Here is a 17,238-nt window from a genome sequence, read left to right as displayed (position 1 = left end):
CAAAAGTACTACATGATTATACAAGATCATATTCTGCTTCTCTGATAAGTAGACATATCCTTGAGGGATGGAAGTATGTGGATGGAGGGAGGATATTAAAGGGTAATTTAAGATCACAATGCCAAAATAGTAGGAAAGTGTACAAGAAATGTTTCTAGGAGTCATCCCTACAAACCATCGTGACACTTTCTCTTCTATTTAATGAGAAACAGTGAAATGTCAGAGAAGAAGATTTAGTTCTCCTTCCAACACTTCTGTTTCTCAGAGTATTGCTAGTGAACACAGCCTGGAGGAGGAAGAAAACAGGAAAGCTTGTGACAACATCTCCAGGCATGTCTCTCAAACTTTGCGCTACAGGGATGTGATCATGAGGATCTATTTCATTCTTTCCCAGGCAAGCCTCATAGAGCCCGATGCAGAAGAGTGTGGGAAGGAGGAGGATGCTCAGCCTTTGCCTTGCCCACAGCTCTTTCATTTCAGGCCACCCTGAGAAGATAAGAGCTGACCTATTAGTAACTGCATCTGCTTAGGAAAAGGGCATTTATCCTGGGGGGTGGGGGAGCACTGCCCCACAGCTGCCACAGCACAGCTAACCCGAGTTATGAAAGACGTAAAACTGTCAGAAAAATCGTCTGCAGAAACCCTTCAAGGAGAGAGCAATTTGTGCAACTGATGGTGTGAGTTTGCTAGTAGAATGACTGGGGGGGGGAGGTGGAGAAGGAATAATGGATTAGTCTTGAGTGGCTTGAGGGCATTACCTTGTTTCTGCCACAATGGCTCATTAAATCTGCCAAGCCAAATGGGTACAGGATGTGGCATTTTACAGTCCAGCTCTCTTTAATTAGAGAGAGGTGGCTTGGGAGCAGCTAAAGAGGTAGGTCATGTTTCAGAGGGCTGATGAGAAACCCAGGATTAAATCAGAGTCTCTTTGGGTCTAAGTCTGCACACTGTGTTTTGAATGAGCTGTGTGTCCCAAAAAGTTCTCTCCAAAACTGCAGCCCCGTGTAAATTTGCAGTATAGCCTGTGGGGTTGTTTGCTTATGAAATGCCTTGTAAAAGATTACCACAGACCATTCAGCAGGCTTAGAGGCTAATCTCTAAAATGATCGGAGAGAGCTTGGCTGATCCCACTACTTTCTCTAAGGTTTAAGTGTATTTTTCAAGTTTTGTAAATTACTGCTGTTTTTCTTTTTCTGTGGGTATAAAAGTAACTTAGGTTTCTTTGCTATAAAGATGTAGCCTGGAACTGTCACAGCAGGTCTAAAGCAGCAGTGCTGTGTGGAAAGAGGGAAATGGAAAAGGCAGAGGCTAATAGTGGAGGCTTAGGGATGTGCTCGTGTATAATCCTGGTAAAGTCCCTGTTCTCTGCATTTCCTCTTGGCTGGCTCTTGGTTGCCCAGAGGCACCAGCCTTATAAAAAACAAAGGTTTGGAAGGAATTCAGGCCATTTGGATATGGCTGGATTAATAAACAGTCAAGAATCTTTCATCTAGAAAGCTATCAGCTTCAGTCAACAGCTACAGACACGAGGGCTGTCTGTTTTCACAGGGAACATGTGATGACATCTGATATATTTTAGGATGAGGTTTTATATCAGCAGCAGTTTGGGATGATCAAGTTATTTATATGTTAGCTTTACCACTCAGCAGGAAAACAGTCCTCCAAAACTTAAGATTGTGAACTTACACAGTACCCTTGTAGGGGAAATATGATGTGATATGAAATAATTTATTATTTTTGCTTTAGGACCACTTAGAAGTGTTTAAAAAACATTTTAGCAACAACAATGTGCCTCAGTGTACTCAATTTCTGGTTTTCTCCATAATGAGATTGGAGTTTATGAACATCAAATGTGAAGAAAACTGATGGTAGAAAAACAGCTCTAGAACTTAGTTTAAAAGTATTTGCCAGCACAGGAGTGTACTCATATTAAGAACCATGTTTGGGAACTTTCAACAAAAAAAAAATTAGTTGGGTTGTGGCAGCTAGCAGTATATTTTTTGGTGGTGGTATTCGAAATTTTCTTTTAAAATACAGTTTAATTTTACTTTGTAAAAACTGGTCATAGGAGGAGGATCACAGATATATCCCCAAACTGGTTTTTTTTCCCAATAGAATAAAGCTTCAGTTTCTTACCCTTAAGTTAGGAACTTAGATAAGAGTAGATTTGTATAAGGGTGACATCTATTAAACGCAAACCCTAAAATGAAGGGATGTGCTCTTCAACTGCAGCAAAAGAAATAGACAGAATAGTCATTTCCCAGGCATACAAATAATCCACTTGAGAAACTCTGCAAAATAATCTGATTTAGGTCTGCAGATTAAGTATGCACAGTGTTTACAACATATGTGAGTTTACAGGGAAACCTGAAGTTATCCTTGTTATTTCATATCTCATATTTCCTTGCATTTAAGATTGAAGCCAAATGTAGATTTCTTTAGAGAAACAAATGTGTAAGGAATGAAGGAAAGGAAAGGAAAGGAAAGGAAAGGAAAGGAAAGGAAAGGAAAGGAAAGGAAAGGAAAGGAAAGGAAAGGAAAGGAAAGGAAAGGAAAGGAAAGGAAAGGAAAGGAAAGGAAAGGAAAGGAAAGGAAAGGAAAGGAAAGGAAAGGAAAGGAAAGGAAAGGAAAGGAAAGGAAAGGAAAGGAAAGGAAAGGAAAGGAAAGGAAAGGAAAGGAAAGGAAAGGAAAGGAAAGGAAAGGAAGAAGGAAAGGAAAGGAAAGGAAAGGAAAGGAAAGGAAAGGAAAGGAAAGGAAAGGAAAGGAAAGGAAAGGAAAGGAAAGGAAAGGAAAGGAAAGGAAAGGAAAGGAAAGGAAAGGAAAAGGCAGTGGAGGAATGCCCTTCTGTTTCCCTCTGCAGCATGGGATTATGTAGAGATTGTATTTTGAGAGGAAAACCTGAGGGCAGGGCTTGGTAGCAAAGGGATTTATTGTTTATGAAGGAGAAGGAGACCAGAAGATCTTCTCAGTAGCTCCCAAAGGGGACATTCTTCTGGAACCTGGACCAAGGTTATCTGGCCCACAGGGCCAGGAACTCTAAAAATCAGTTTGATAGGTTGTTATGAGAAGTCCTCTCCATGGCCCCTTTCAGCATCAACAGAGCTTGATTACAAAATCTCTTCTGCTCTCTCTAACTGAGGAGCTCTTTGGCACCCACCTTTCTTTCCACTGGAAAGGAAAAATAACACCTGGTAATGCGAACAGCCCTGAGTACATTCTAGGAAGAACTCAGACTCATTATTTCAGGAAAGCAAAGAGACTGCAGGCAAAGTACCACTTAACCTGTCAGGAAGCACAGAGAAGTCAGGAGAGGACAAGGTCACCTCTTTCACTCACTGATGGTTTTTTCCAGTCTTATTACAAATCCTGGCCATCAATATTTTGGTTTGAGCATTCCTGAGCACAGATATGATAACTGTGATATGGCAGACGAGCTCATTCCCCCCCATTGCTGAGGTGAGGTCCCAGCTCTGTTACAGGTAGAACGTGTGTTCCCAGAACAATACCTCTGGGATGTGCTGGGATGCATGGTAGCATTCATAAAAGCACCTCCATAAACAGTAGGCAGCTGTTCCCTTCCAGGAGAGGACTCCAAGCACTCCCTGCAGGTATTCCCCCAGGAATTTCCCCCCACTTTGGGCAGTACTCCTATGCATCAGTTACCAAACATTTACCCCTGCAGCTCAGATGATCACAGACATTAAATAGGGACTGCAGGGATGTGGGAAATGTTTCAAATTCATCCACTGACGCTACCACTATGATCACTGTTAGTAAAGGAGAACAGAGAAAAAGAGTTTAAAATTATTTTAGGACTAGTTGTTCAAATCAGTGTGACCTGGGGCTTAAGATGAACTTGTTTTATTTTGTACAGAGTCCAAGGTTGGCTTTCAAACAAAAAGGAGATGAAGGTAACTGCATATTTGAATGACTGCAGCTGACAGCCATTTGCATCTTTTACACAAGGAACAAAGGTGTCTTTTTATAAGCATCTGATTAAAATCTAAATAAAAATGCTTTGATGGAAAGGAAAAAGGAAGAGTTATAAGAGGACTGGAGTAGGTTTATGGAAACAGACAAAAAAAAAAAAGACATCTATAAATACAGCATCAAGAAAAGAAAAACAACAAAGCAGAATTGGAAATGAGTGAGAGTAGGAGTCTGAAAGTCAAAAAATGCAGGGCAGGATATAGCCCCATAACTATGTTTGAAATGAGAACGTAGGTTAGAAATTAGCATTACACAGCAAGAGCAGAGAGACTTTGTGGGGACAGGCAGGAACCAGGCAGTGCTTTACAAGTCATAGAAAATTAAGGAGCAGCTGTAGTTATAGGCAACTAAGTCTGTAATTATAATGGCTTTCAAAACAAGAAGGCCTTATGGGATTCAGGGTTTCCAAAGAGAAAGCAACAGGAGTAAAATCTTCTGTGGGGGAGGAAGCAGATGCAAATTACTCTATGTGTCTCTAACAATTTGAATAAGTAGTAGGAAATCTTCAGGAAATAACACCAGTTCTACTATTTATGCCAGAAATAATAAAATCTAATCTCTGGGACACATCATGTATCATGCATCCCATATGGAGAAACAGGACTGCTAGATCCAGCTCTCATCCATTACAGACACATCTTCTCTGAGAGAAAACTCTTTAACCTGTGAACTGTTTAACCATTTAATTTGCAAATTCTATCACACCACTAAAGACTATCCCCAATAAACAGGTGTATTACCTAAAGAAACTGACCAGCTCTTCATTGTGGTTTGCAATGATTAACCTACAAATGTAGTCAACAGAAAAAGAAAAAAACAGCAGCATTCCAATATTGTTAACATCACTTCTGGAGAAGAACATCATCAAGTAGAAAAAACACATCTATTTAGTATTTACATAGATTTACTGTGAGCAGTAATGTGACAGTTGGCTATCAGGACTCAAGTAATCACAAGCATCTCCTTTCGAGTAGAAAGGATATTATTTAGGATTAAAATGAATATATGATATATGATTTGCATGGGAAGTTATGACTCTATTGTGATACATGATCTTCTGTAAGTGAGAAAATTATCCACACTGGAGCTTGCAAGATGTCAGAAAGGTCAGCTACTTTGTTCAGAAATGTGTGAGCTGCCAAGATCCTCTTCATACCACTAAATTTCAGCCATTTTCATTCAAACTGGTGAGCAAGGACTTATTTATGCTGGGTTTAAGTCTATCTACTCCATGTATCATCGGAGAATTCATTATAGTTAATCTAACAGGCAATAATGTTTTATTTTAAGTTTCTGAAAACAGCATGCTCCAGGCACCAGGACAATTAATCCAGAAAGAAGGAAGATGGCTCTTCCAGTGCCGTATTTAATCATGCTGAACAGATCCCTTAATCTGTTTAGGTCTCAATGTCACCACTGTTGAAAAGAAGATAATAATGATTGTCTCTGTGTCTGCTTTAACATTTGCAGAGAGGAGGTGTTGCACAATAGTGAGTGATATCATTCCTGTTACTTTGCCTCTTCTGTTTGAGGCAGGTTAAAACCAGCAGCCCACTCTGTACTGGTGAAAAATGCTTCCTTTGCCACTGAAATCTAAAACTGGGAGCTAATCTGGCTCTGATAATCTTTTTCAGGGATGATCTGGGTTATTTGTCCAGTGTAATTTTCCTTGGATTATCTGGACTTTCTGGGACTAGAGAGCAATAGCACTCACTTCACAAGAATGTAAAACAACAAGTCGAGCTTTTCTGGAAAAAAATTGAGAGCTCAGACATGAAACAACCCTGTAAACAATAGAGCACGGTGTATTTTCCCCAAAACTTGGGTAAAATTTCCCTGCTGCATCTCCGCGGCAGAGGCGGGACAGCTCCCGTGTCGCTCCCGGCGTTTGCTGGCCGTGGCGGGCTCTGTCCGTGGTGCTGACGTTCGCCTTCTCCGCTTCAATCGGAATTCAAACCTCATTAGGTGAAGGTAGGAAACGGCCTGCTCATGCAAACGTGCCTAAAAATCCTAGTTTGGGACATCTATAAATGTACAACTGCCTCTAGGTTGTGTTTTGGCAGACTCCTAGCCATTTTTAAATGGGGTTCAGCAGTGAAGATCTTTCCCTTGGCTAACCTGTCATGGTGAGGTTTTCCTTTACAAAAAATCTGGCTAATTAGTGGCTCTTTCTAACCTCAGCTGTCATGGTGTCACTGCAATAGCAAAGGAAAGCATTAAGGTTGCACGGTTTTTATAAAGGAAGTCTTTAACACTGCATCTATTTAGAGTGGCGGGAAGACATTCGTTTGGTGCAAAGGTGAGTTTGAATTTCACTATATTTGAGATTAAATCCATAAGTTCATGAAGTGCTATGGAAACTTGAAAGGAGACTCAAATGGCTCACCCCCAAATTTATAGCTCATCTTAAATTCAGTACAGTCAACAGTACAATGATTGTTTCCTGATTTATTTGCTCAAAGGAACAACTATCTTCAATGGTTTCCTGCAGCTGCCACTTCTCCTTTGGAGCCACTTATTCAAAAAGTCATATGAAACAACTTCACTTGTCTTAAGAAAGCTAATAGGAAACACAGCTGAGAAACTCAGACAGCCATTTAAATTTTTATGCATGTTTATCCCTTTGGATTATAAGAAGGAATAAAAAACTTTCTTTCTTAAAAACCAATTAAATAAAAATTGGTTTTTTTGGTTATGATTTCTTTTTTAACTAGACAGAAATCCAGAGATGTCTTACCTGCCTGCTTTCGTGATGATCATCTCTGTCCCAATGTCATGAAATCTTTTCCAGAGGTCTGCACACTGCAACTCTACCTGGATCTCTTCCATGGATGAAGGTGGAGGAGGCTGAGGGCCTGAGCCACCAGATGTAAGGTCAGAGTGGGAGCCAAATGAGCAGGACGTCCTTTCTGCCAGCACCTCTGTGTCTGACCCAGTGCTCTGTTCTGAGTCTGCAAAGTAAAGAAGCCAAGTAAGACCCTTCAGTTCTACCTGCTGTGAGGGGTAAGGGGAGGGAAGAGAAGGAAAGTGAACACAGGAAGTGCTAAAGAATGGTTACAGTGGCCTTTTATATGGCATGTATATGTATGGGGTTTTTTGATTTATAGCCTGATTTGAGGCTTTGAGTTTCCAACATGATATCTGGCTGCTTTTGCAAAATTTTAGAAACATCTGTATAAAAGGAACCTTAACATAAAATATAAATAGTAGGAAGCAATGGCAGGAGTGCAAAACATAGATGAGAAACAGAAATGAAAAAAAATTAATTCAACCTATCATTTCAAGCTAAGATAAGGTGGGCTTACTGGAAAACTACATACCATTTAATTGAATATTCTCCTGCAGTACTATTAAAGAGTTGGTTATTTTTAAACAACACCGTTTTTTATTATCTTTAATATCTTCATCATCAAAAACAATGAACGTTTTTCTGTTTGGCAGCACTATTTTGGAAATGTGTTTTATTTGCTCCTATAAAACTTTTTTGAACAATGATATTTCCTGGAAAGATACCCATGAATCTTTTGGTGAGGAAAATGCTCTAGGCTACTAAAGGACAAAAAAAAAGGTGATAGTAAACATATGGAATATGCTACCAAGGAAACAACTGAAGCAAACTGCAGAAAAGATCCCATGTACCACCTATATGGGGGAGAATAAGAAGATTTTCTCAAAAAATAAACAAACAAGTGAGGTTCAACTAGTTTAAAAGTCCAGGCTGGCATGTTGAGTCAGGTGACCATTTCTTTGCAAAAATATTTAATGTATTTATTAGGTAGATATGTTGTATATGTTTAGTCCTCATTTTCATACAGAGGGCTAAGATGAAATTTTGCAAATAGCAGTGTTGCACACCCACATTGCATCAAAATAATTCACAATACATTCTGCAAAGCAATGTGCTTATGTTTCCAACCTTATTTTCAATAGATTTGTACAAGTATTATGTAGATGATATTTAGGAAAATAATAAAATTACATTAAACACTCCATCAAATGGCTCAGGAAGAGTTCTGTGGGTTTCAAAGAACATACAGAAACAATATTTTAGAGTGTCCTCATTGCTCACACCAGTAAAAGCATCCCAGTGAATGAACAAGACAGCTATTTACATGTGTTCTCTGCACGTGAAGAAAGAAAGAGTTATCTCTGTCGGCAATGGAAACCTAAGGAGACAAAAAGCAACAATCTCTGCTAAAAATGTGATTAAATCATGGCATGTAAAATTCCTTCCATACCATGGAAATGCCAGAAACTCTTTAACAACCCTGAGGTTGTGGAGGCTGACTCTGAAGTTTATGGAGTTTCTGAGAGATGTCTCCTGGAGCAGCCTGCACATCAGTGCAGGTCAAGAAGAGGCTACAGTTAAGAAGAAGGAGGCAGTGAAAATACCACCCACAGAACCACCATCCTCACCTCCTGCCACATGGAAACATTTCTGGAAAATCCATTTTGCTGTGGTATGGACATAAACTGTTTGACTGATAGTTTATGAGAAACTTCCAGCCCCAAGGATCATCAGGAAACATTTCTCTTTTATGATAGCCCTAGGTGATGTCACTGGACAGTGGACATTTTGTACGAGGGGCGTTTTCAGTAAGCTTTGTCAGTTATTTAGGCAATCTGCCAGGACAACGTAGAGGTTCTGCAGGAGAGAAAGGTTCAGTACTTATTGCTCCAAATCCATTTTGAAAAGGGAGTTCTTTATGTCTCCCATGGACTTCCAAGTTAGGCTGGAGCAATAATAGGTCTATTCCTCTAAAGAAGCGCAAACTTATGCATAGAGGATTGTTACATGGAGACCAGTCCTACATCCAAAACTAATATCCTACACACAGGGTGATTCTAGACAATATGGGATAATCTCTTGGGGTTCTGTGGCCACGGGACAGATAATCAACCTTACAGTACAGAGGGGCTGAGACATTTGCTCCCTGCTTCACTACCCCGGTGACACTGGAGCAAATCTTATCTTCTTCCTCTAGCTGAAATTATTCAACCTCAAATTGTTGGAGAAGTAATCATGAGAAAGGGTAACTATACTTAGGTCTCCCTAGGAATGGTTAATCATTTTTTTCCTTCAACAAAATGAGAGAGGATACTTTACAAATCACAGTAACATTTGTTTGTATACCTGCTCATGTCCTAAACCATTAACCAGAAGTCTTACACCTTCTCTGAGACCACAGAATACAGAATCAGTTACACTGGAAAAGACCTCTGAGATCATCAAATCCAATCTATGACTGAACACCACCATGTCAACCAGACCATGGTGCTAAGTGCCACATCCAGTCTTTCCTTTAACAGGGACAGTGACTCCTTCACTTCCCTGGGCAGCCCATTCCAACATCTAACCACATTTTCTGTAAAGAAATTCTTTTTCATGTCCAACTTAAAGATAAACTACACTGGGGGTCTGAAGGGACTGGATCTAGGAAAAAACAGAGCCCTCCTTCTGCAATGAGGTACTAAACTGTGGGTCTGAGTCTGAAGAGAAGGGTTTAGACCACATCATCCAGGCTTGGTTCAGGCACTCAGAAACTGTCCTCCGAGGCAGTATGGTAAATGGCCAACAGATGGCACTTGGCTGGGTGCTGTCCCCACTTCATTCCAGCCTTTCCTGGACAGCCTTTCAAACTGGACATGTGGCTGGAGCTTTGGGAATACCTGGGAATTAAATGGAATAGTATGCTGCAAAAAATTAAGTATCAGGGGTTTAAGCTCCCTCTCACTGATTTATACTGATATTATCCCAAGTGACTTTACACATTTCTAGAGAGGCATTTATTCATGGAAGTCAAAGGAGAGCCATAATCTTCCAAGCTGGCAAAAATCAAAAACTGCAAAAGGAGTTCACTAATTACTCACAAGCCAGTATCTACCCAAATATGTGGTACCATACAAAGCAGAATAGAACATTTTTTCCCCCAGAGATACTACTTTGTGCCCTGAGATATGAACTATTATTACCCCCAAGTTAGTGTACAGAACACTGACTACCTCTCCTTCTTCCAATTTGGGAAATTGAGAGTTACTAGTGTTGTTGCTCTTAGTTCAGACTCAATAGGCTCTGAGACCTGTTTTGTGTTTTCTTCAGCCTTTCCTGAGCTAAGCTCTCCTGAATGCTGTCACCCAGTTGGAGACACTTAGTCCAGATCCAGGGATTCAGGGGAGGTTAAGTGCATCTGAAATTCAACCCTAGTGACACTTGATTTCTTCATGCACCAGATTCAGTGGGGTGCAACTTTGCAAAACTCAGAGAAATTGCTTTTACTTTACATTGGTGTGAGAAGAGGGAAAGCAGGCAATATCTCCTGAAGCCCCAATATGATTTACAAAACTGTGAGCATCCAGAGATGCAGCCTGGGGCTGGTACTACACATTGTGTATGACTGAAGGACAAACAGAAGGATTTCTGAGGAAGATAAGATACTTGTAGTTTCTTCTAGCTCCAAAGTGACAATATAAGAGCATTTGTCTCTCCTTTAAGAGGTGCCTTATACAAAAGCCCACATTCTGAACTCAAGGGGCCATCAGAGGGAAATGCAGATCCCCCATGACATGGCTTCCTATGGGAAGACCTTCTCAGAATACTGCCCCAGGAATGCTGACTCTCCTGCACTATGTTAGGCTGCAATCCTACTGTGTCTGGTTGTGGCACTCAGGGATATGGTTCAGGGGGGATTCTGGTGGTGCTAGTTTGACTGTTGTAGATGATTTTGAAGGTCTCTTTCAATCCTCACAAATCTTTAATTTGTGCCACTTTAGGCATAAGTTAAACAAGCCACAATTAAAGTAATTTTATTATTTTCTCTTGCTAGGTAACAGTCCTTGAGAAATAATACTTCACAACCAGCTCATCCATCACTGGCCACTAACAAAAGTGGGAGTAGATGCAACTGAGGTTTCTAGACCTACAGTATTTCTCTGGACTTTCAGTTGGGACTGTCTCAGGTCAAAATGTTCCTTATTGCTTTTACAGGAAGCCATGACCTTGCACTTTCTGATCTTATATGTTTTTTTCACGAAGTCGTTCCTCTCACCTCTCTGATTGAAGCAAGGCCCTTCCTGCTGCATCATAGCTATGGAGGTGGACATCTCCAAAGCTACTGCTGACTGCACAGTTAGTATCAATCTGCCTACTTCATTTCCCCATTCTTTCAACTCTTTTCTAAAATGATATATTTCCATTCTTGCTCATTCCTTATGCTTTTTTTCTGATGTTTCCACCAATTATTCGTGCTGCTCTATGGAGTGATGTGTAGCCAGAAGAAAACACAAACATTTTAGTCTTTGTGAAGACAGACATGGTGACCACAGGGAAATGCCAGTGCTTAGCTCTGCCAGACTAATAGGTTTTTCCTTACAGATAATACAGAGGAAATACTAAAAATCTCTCCCTTGTTACAGGAACTTGCTGGACAAACAGACTGACCAAGTGTTTTTGACCATGGGACCTGCACTGATCTGTCAAAGCCAGACAGGTTATTGCAAGAACTGCATTCCAAGGAGGTCTAAACTATCTAATGGGAAAATACCATAAATTTAATGGAAAAGATCCCTGGCTTCAATGTGCAAAAAATTTCTATAAGGCCTGAAGGCCATAACTCTCTTTCACTGTCACTGAGCAAAAAGAGTTCCCTTTTCTACTGCCATGTTGGATGGCTTCCAACCATCCCTTCTTGCCACACTGACCATGCATCCAGCTGCTGACTGCAGTTCAGCTGAATTGGAGGACAAGAAATTTCTCAGCACTTTTAGCAACCCTTGAGTCCAACCAGACCAGAGGGTCACTTTCAAAGCTTCCAGGCCATTTCTGAGCTTTTAGAACAAAATTGAAGTAGTTCAGATTTTTTTCTTTCTTAATCACTTTCACACTTCTACTATCTCTGTATCACCCTGGAAATCCTCAACTTATATTTTTTCTGATCCACAAATCCTTAGGCTTCTTGTTGGCAGAGAGGAAGGAAAACATCATTCTGACAAGCGTGGTGACTCTGAGGTCAGCATCTGCACTGAGTGCCCCAAGATGATAGAGAATAACCCCAACCAGTTTCCAGCACCAGTGCCCTGGGATCAGAACTGTCCCACACAAATCAGCAAGGTGCTCCTGCCTGACCTGTTTCTATGACTCAGCTGGCCAGTATTCCTCGTGTAAATTTTCTGGGTTTTCATCAATTTGGTACGAGACACAAAGTGGTATGTGAGATATTAAAAGACTATTTTCTACGCATCTTCATAGATGAATCTTCAGCAGAATTTTTTGCTGCAGCTGGAGCACAGCAGGGATACTGCTCCCCTTACTTAACCAATAAAAAAATAGAGCTCAGTTTAGTCCTTGGCCACATCATGCAGCTCATGCACTCAATAAATATTTTACTTCAAATATCAAAAATGTAAACTACAGGAGTGGGAACAATGACAAAAGACTTACATACATAAAACATCACCTACTCAGAGGAACACAACAGATTTATTCTCTTTCTCTCATGATTTTCCTTCTTATTTTTTTTAGGTTTTTTTCCTCTGTATGTGTAGATATCTAATGTAGATCCTGTCAGATTCCATTAGCATAAAGATTTCTCTTGGGTGGAATGTGGCAGCTGTTACAAGCTGTTAGGGGTTTGGTCTTTTACTGTTTATTTTTATTTGCAGGGTTTGTGAATATTTAGTGCAACAGGTGGTCTTTCCCTCTCCCTTGCAGTAGATTTGCTGGTCATTAGGACCTGCAGATTACAAGGAAGGTACAAAATCTGGAACATGTATTGACAAAGAAAATCTGGGGAACTTTTTTTGGGGTTTTTTAATTTTTTTTCCTATGAACTCAGCTGAAATTAGCAGAGTGGACACCTTGCCTTTGCTGCTGGTTGCAGACAGATCTCATGGTTCTTTTTAGATTTATGATTTTCAAACTGGCTACTGCCACCCCATAAGATCAGCAGCCTAAGAACCATGCATAAAGCAGTGTGACATTACTGGAATTTAGAAACAAAATGTCACAGCCCCATAAAAGTGAAAGAACAGAAACTCAGTAATTCCAAACAGTTTGTAAGAGTGGAAACTTATCTGGCCATGGGGTGGTGGCTGCTGGTGCAACAACTTCAGGTACATGACTGTTTTCCCTGATAATAAACACTTGGGGAGAAGCTAAACCAAAGACCTCAGTAATGTCAAAAACACACAGGAGGTCTGGCTGTGGCAAAGGCAGCAGGAGCAGCAGAGGTGAAGCAGTCTGGAGTTGAAGAAAGCTGTTCAAATTAGCACGGTGTATTTTGCACAGCTGATCCAGCAATTGCTCTTGCTGTAGGCAAAGGTTTCTAAACACTTGGTGATTGTAACCATATGGACATACTGCACACAACAAAGAACACAAAGATAGTTCTGCAGGTGTTCTTATAGATTATCTTATCCCCCTGAACTTTTCCATTCAGTCACAGGCCATACTACATTAATCATCCCTTCTTCCAACATTAGCCCATTATTGACTACATACAGCTAGAATTTATAACCTGTTTATTACTGATAATAGAGTCATGGAATTATTTTTTTGGTCAAAGATACCTTTTAAAATTTATCTCATGTATCCCTCAGTAATACTTATTATTATTGCATTCGTGACTGCAAGTTGCACCCAGCATTAGGATTTGCTGATCTGGAGACAGCACAAACCTGTCCAAACCAAGAACTTCATCTATACTTGTGCTGCATTGCAATCTCAGGCAGCCAAAAGAGGCATTCAAGCAATTCATTTCTAGCCTAAGACCATGAAACCACAAAATGGCATTCATATCAGCAAGACTCAAAAAGACAAAACTGGAAGATGTAGAGATGGAGAAATGCGGCATGGACAAGTGGAATGACCTGACTGTCACAAGTGGCACCAATAGAGACAGGCTGGTTCTGAAGTGTAGAATTCCTCTGGCACTCAAACCTCAAAACCTTCTTCATCCTCCTGATATATAGTGCTATGAGGTGTTTTATTAAGATGACTTGAGCTGACAAAACATGCAAAGCCCACTCAAAAAATGCTGCACTTACCCAAACTGGGTTTAAGGCCAGTACAGTTATCACACATCTATATCCCCATGGCAAACACAGCTAGTAGGATAAAAGCAAACAGAAAGACACCGAAAAACCCACGGTGGCTTTGGCTCTAAATGCAATCTTGCATCAATTTGACTGTGCACTGCCAAGAGCTGACTGCCTCTGCCTTGTCTTATTCTATGTAAGACTGAAAAAAGAGACACAAAACTCAGCAAAGAAAAAATCACCCTGATTCAGGGGTATACTCCAGCTGCTCTGCTCCACTCCAGCAATGCAAAACAGCTGTAAGCCTGGTTTAACCAGAAAGTTAAATTGGGTTTATGACTTCTCAGTATTGGCAAAGAAGTACAAAGCAGCTGGAGTTTACTAGTATGCTCAGCCCTGGGGGCTTGCCCTTAATAGTTAACTTTTGCTCCAGCGAGAAGAAAGAATATAAGCCACAGTTAAACTTTAAAGTGGGTTTTTATCTCACAATCTATTGCAATTTTTCAAAGAATGCTGAGAAAAACAGAACTTGTACTCTATGCCAACATTCAGTTTAGGACCAGACATCCAAGACACCAGCTCCAGTTTTGAAATGCATCAGCTGAAGGTGGAGGTGCTGACTGCTGGGCTCTGAACTCATCCTTGGCAAGTAAAAATTCTCATTACAGAGGCATAAGCTAGGTGACCAAGATTGTTCTGAGTAGTACCACAGTGTAGGCTTTCTTTGTAGACTTCATACCAAATCCCATTGTATTCTTTGAGTAAAACTGCCCGCGAGTCATCAATCCATGCTTTAGACTATCTATCACAACTAAAAATATCTCATCAAATAGATGTCAACCAGAAACCTGTTCTATAAACTCTCCCATCTGTGGATGGTGGTATCTTGTTTGTTTAGAAGAATTTTATAAGCATAATTTTTCCCAGCAGAGGCTTCGGGCAATCATATTTCAGCAGAACAAAATCCTCTGAAGTAGCAAAAGTTGGACTCAGGGTTTGATATTGTATTATTGTCTTCTGGAAAGCAAGAATGGCTTGGGCCTTCAGTATGTCAGACTAGCTTTGAGGAAAAAGCAATTTGAAATTCCAGTATAGAAGAAACCGAGAGATTCCTAAAATTCCCTGAGGAGACTCTCTGCAGCTGTCACTCAGATTGGGCTTAGGACAAGGAATCACCAGTAAAGCCTCACAAAAACACTGCTGAGTAGTGAATAATTATAAAGACCATATTTAAAATTATATAGGAATTTAAAATGAGCTTCCAGAAAAGTAAGATTCAGTTAAATCAGAAGAAAAAATAAAATAATATAATATTGGAGAAAGTACAGAAGAATGCAGAGAATGGCTACCTTTAAAAACATGAGAGGTACAGGAGAGAAAAGTGGGATGTTATTAAAAGAAGAGGGAGGTGAAATTGATGACAACTTTAATCTGGCCAAGATCCTGAACTGTACAGACTACAAAGAATTTGTCTGGCCGATGTCCAAGAGTTTGTGTAAAATTAAAGAGTGGAAATGCACTTGAAAATTAGAGCAAGCTAAAAAAAAAAAAAGAGACCAGGCATTAGATACATTGTATGCTGTAGCCTGTAAACACAGAGTCGTTATTCTTATAAATAAAACCATACAACAAATATTTAGAGAGCAACTCAAACCAAAATGTTGGCTCTAAATAACCACAAATTGTGCAGGAGTTTGAAACTAGATCCCAGCTCTGTGGCAGGCCCTTCCCTGTGGAAAGGGGCACCAACTCTGGGACAGTCTGTTTCTGGATTCTGCGGCTAGGACTACTCTCTGCCAGAGAGGAAAAGAAAACTCCTTCATAAAAAAAGGAAAACATGGCACAAGATTAAGGCTGCAGAGGTGTCCATTCTCCATGAGACCAATGTGAAATCGCTGGGAAATATAAAATGACTCTGAAGTCCAGATGATACTAAAGTTTTTTGTAGGCATAAACACAGCTCAAACAGAAGAAGTTTAACATTTTAAATATTTGCAAGCTGATACTTGGTGGCCTACGAGCCATGGGAAAAGAGACATTATATATATTTCCATGTTTTTATCATGACAGTAGTATCAGGGAGCTAGATGGTATCTTAACAACAAAAAGGATCCTATATTTCCATTAGTCCTTTTGAACTCTTGGCACTGCTTTCACACAGCAGTGAGTCCCACCATGTAACTGTGCACGCAAGAATAGAAAGAGTACTTTTTATTTGCCTTTATAGTGTGACTGTCCATTTTCTTCAGTGCTGTAACAAGATATATGCCACTCTATGTATTTCCTTTCTAAATGAGACTGTTTCAAAAGGAAATCATTAGGAAATTTCTATGGGAATGGTTTCACAAGAAAAATGCAGCTCCATTAGGCTGAAGTTTCAAGTTTGAGTTGTTCATTTCATTCACAATCTACAATTTTCTTTTGGGAAAACAGTAATTATCAGGCTAGTCCTGTTGAACTGTTGTTTGGGTTTGTAATAGTTCAACAAATCATTAAAGTGCATTTTTTTCATCTACATGCTACATTAGCCAAGCTGTCTGTCAGACCTCCCACATCCCTTTTCTGAGCCAGACTTTGCAAGACTATCTGCCCTTGTACAATTTAGATTGCCCTCTATCTAAACTTCTTGACTGTAATCCAAATCCTTTCAGATTTCATTCATAACAAAGCTTCTCCTTGACTCTAAACACTGCAATTGCTCACTTGCTCAATCTGTCCTATTTTTATTACATACATGAGTGCACACACAAACACAAACACACATAAATACATGCATGAGATTGAGTTCCTAAAAATGTATTTGGGGTTTGAATCAGTGATCTGCCCATGGCTCACACAGCAGAAATTATAGTATTTTCAATGGTACTTTCCATTGGGAAGTTTTGCAATCTAATGCTCTGTTTGCTGTTTTGATCATCTCTGCAGAGTGACCAGATGTTTTCCTAAGCAATGATTCTGGAGAATTTTCACAAATGATAAACATATTCTTCCTTTTATTTCCTTCACATACAACTGTCTTCATCCAAATCAGCCAATTTTCTGATGATGGAGCCGTGCAGGTAGGCTTGAGAGAAAAGATTCCCCAGAAGAACCTGAGCACAGTTCTGGTTTTATTAGCTTCTAGCATTTCAAGATCAAGCTAGGAATAAAAAAAAAATATTTTTTAAAAGTGACAACATGGGGGATGGATTTGGTATGAGTTCATGGGGGACAGAA

The 17,238-nt window shown here is 40.0% G+C and overlaps 1 protein-coding gene across 1 annotated transcript in view; it reads right to left on the bottom strand.

Annotated features, from left to right (window-relative positions):
• The window catches only part of TBX15 (T-box transcription factor 15), an 88,358-nt gene that overhangs the window by 28,796 nt on the left and 42,324 nt on the right, over positions 1-17,238 (bottom strand). Inside the window, exon 2 of the mRNA XM_058018433.1 lies at positions 6,728-6,941. Coding sequence (XP_057874416.1) covers positions 6,728-6,941 — 214 coding nt within the window. The remainder of the gene's footprint in view (positions 1-6,727; positions 6,942-17,238) is intronic.

The sequence above is a fragment of the Melospiza georgiana genome, chromosome 2 (assembly GCF_028018845.1).
Source record: "Melospiza georgiana isolate bMelGeo1 chromosome 2, bMelGeo1.pri, whole genome shotgun sequence".
In the NCBI taxonomy this organism is placed as follows: domain Eukaryota; kingdom Metazoa; phylum Chordata; class Aves; order Passeriformes; family Passerellidae; genus Melospiza; species Melospiza georgiana.
Note: the sequence above shows the minus strand (reverse complement) of the source record. Positions and strands in the feature narration are given on the sequence as shown.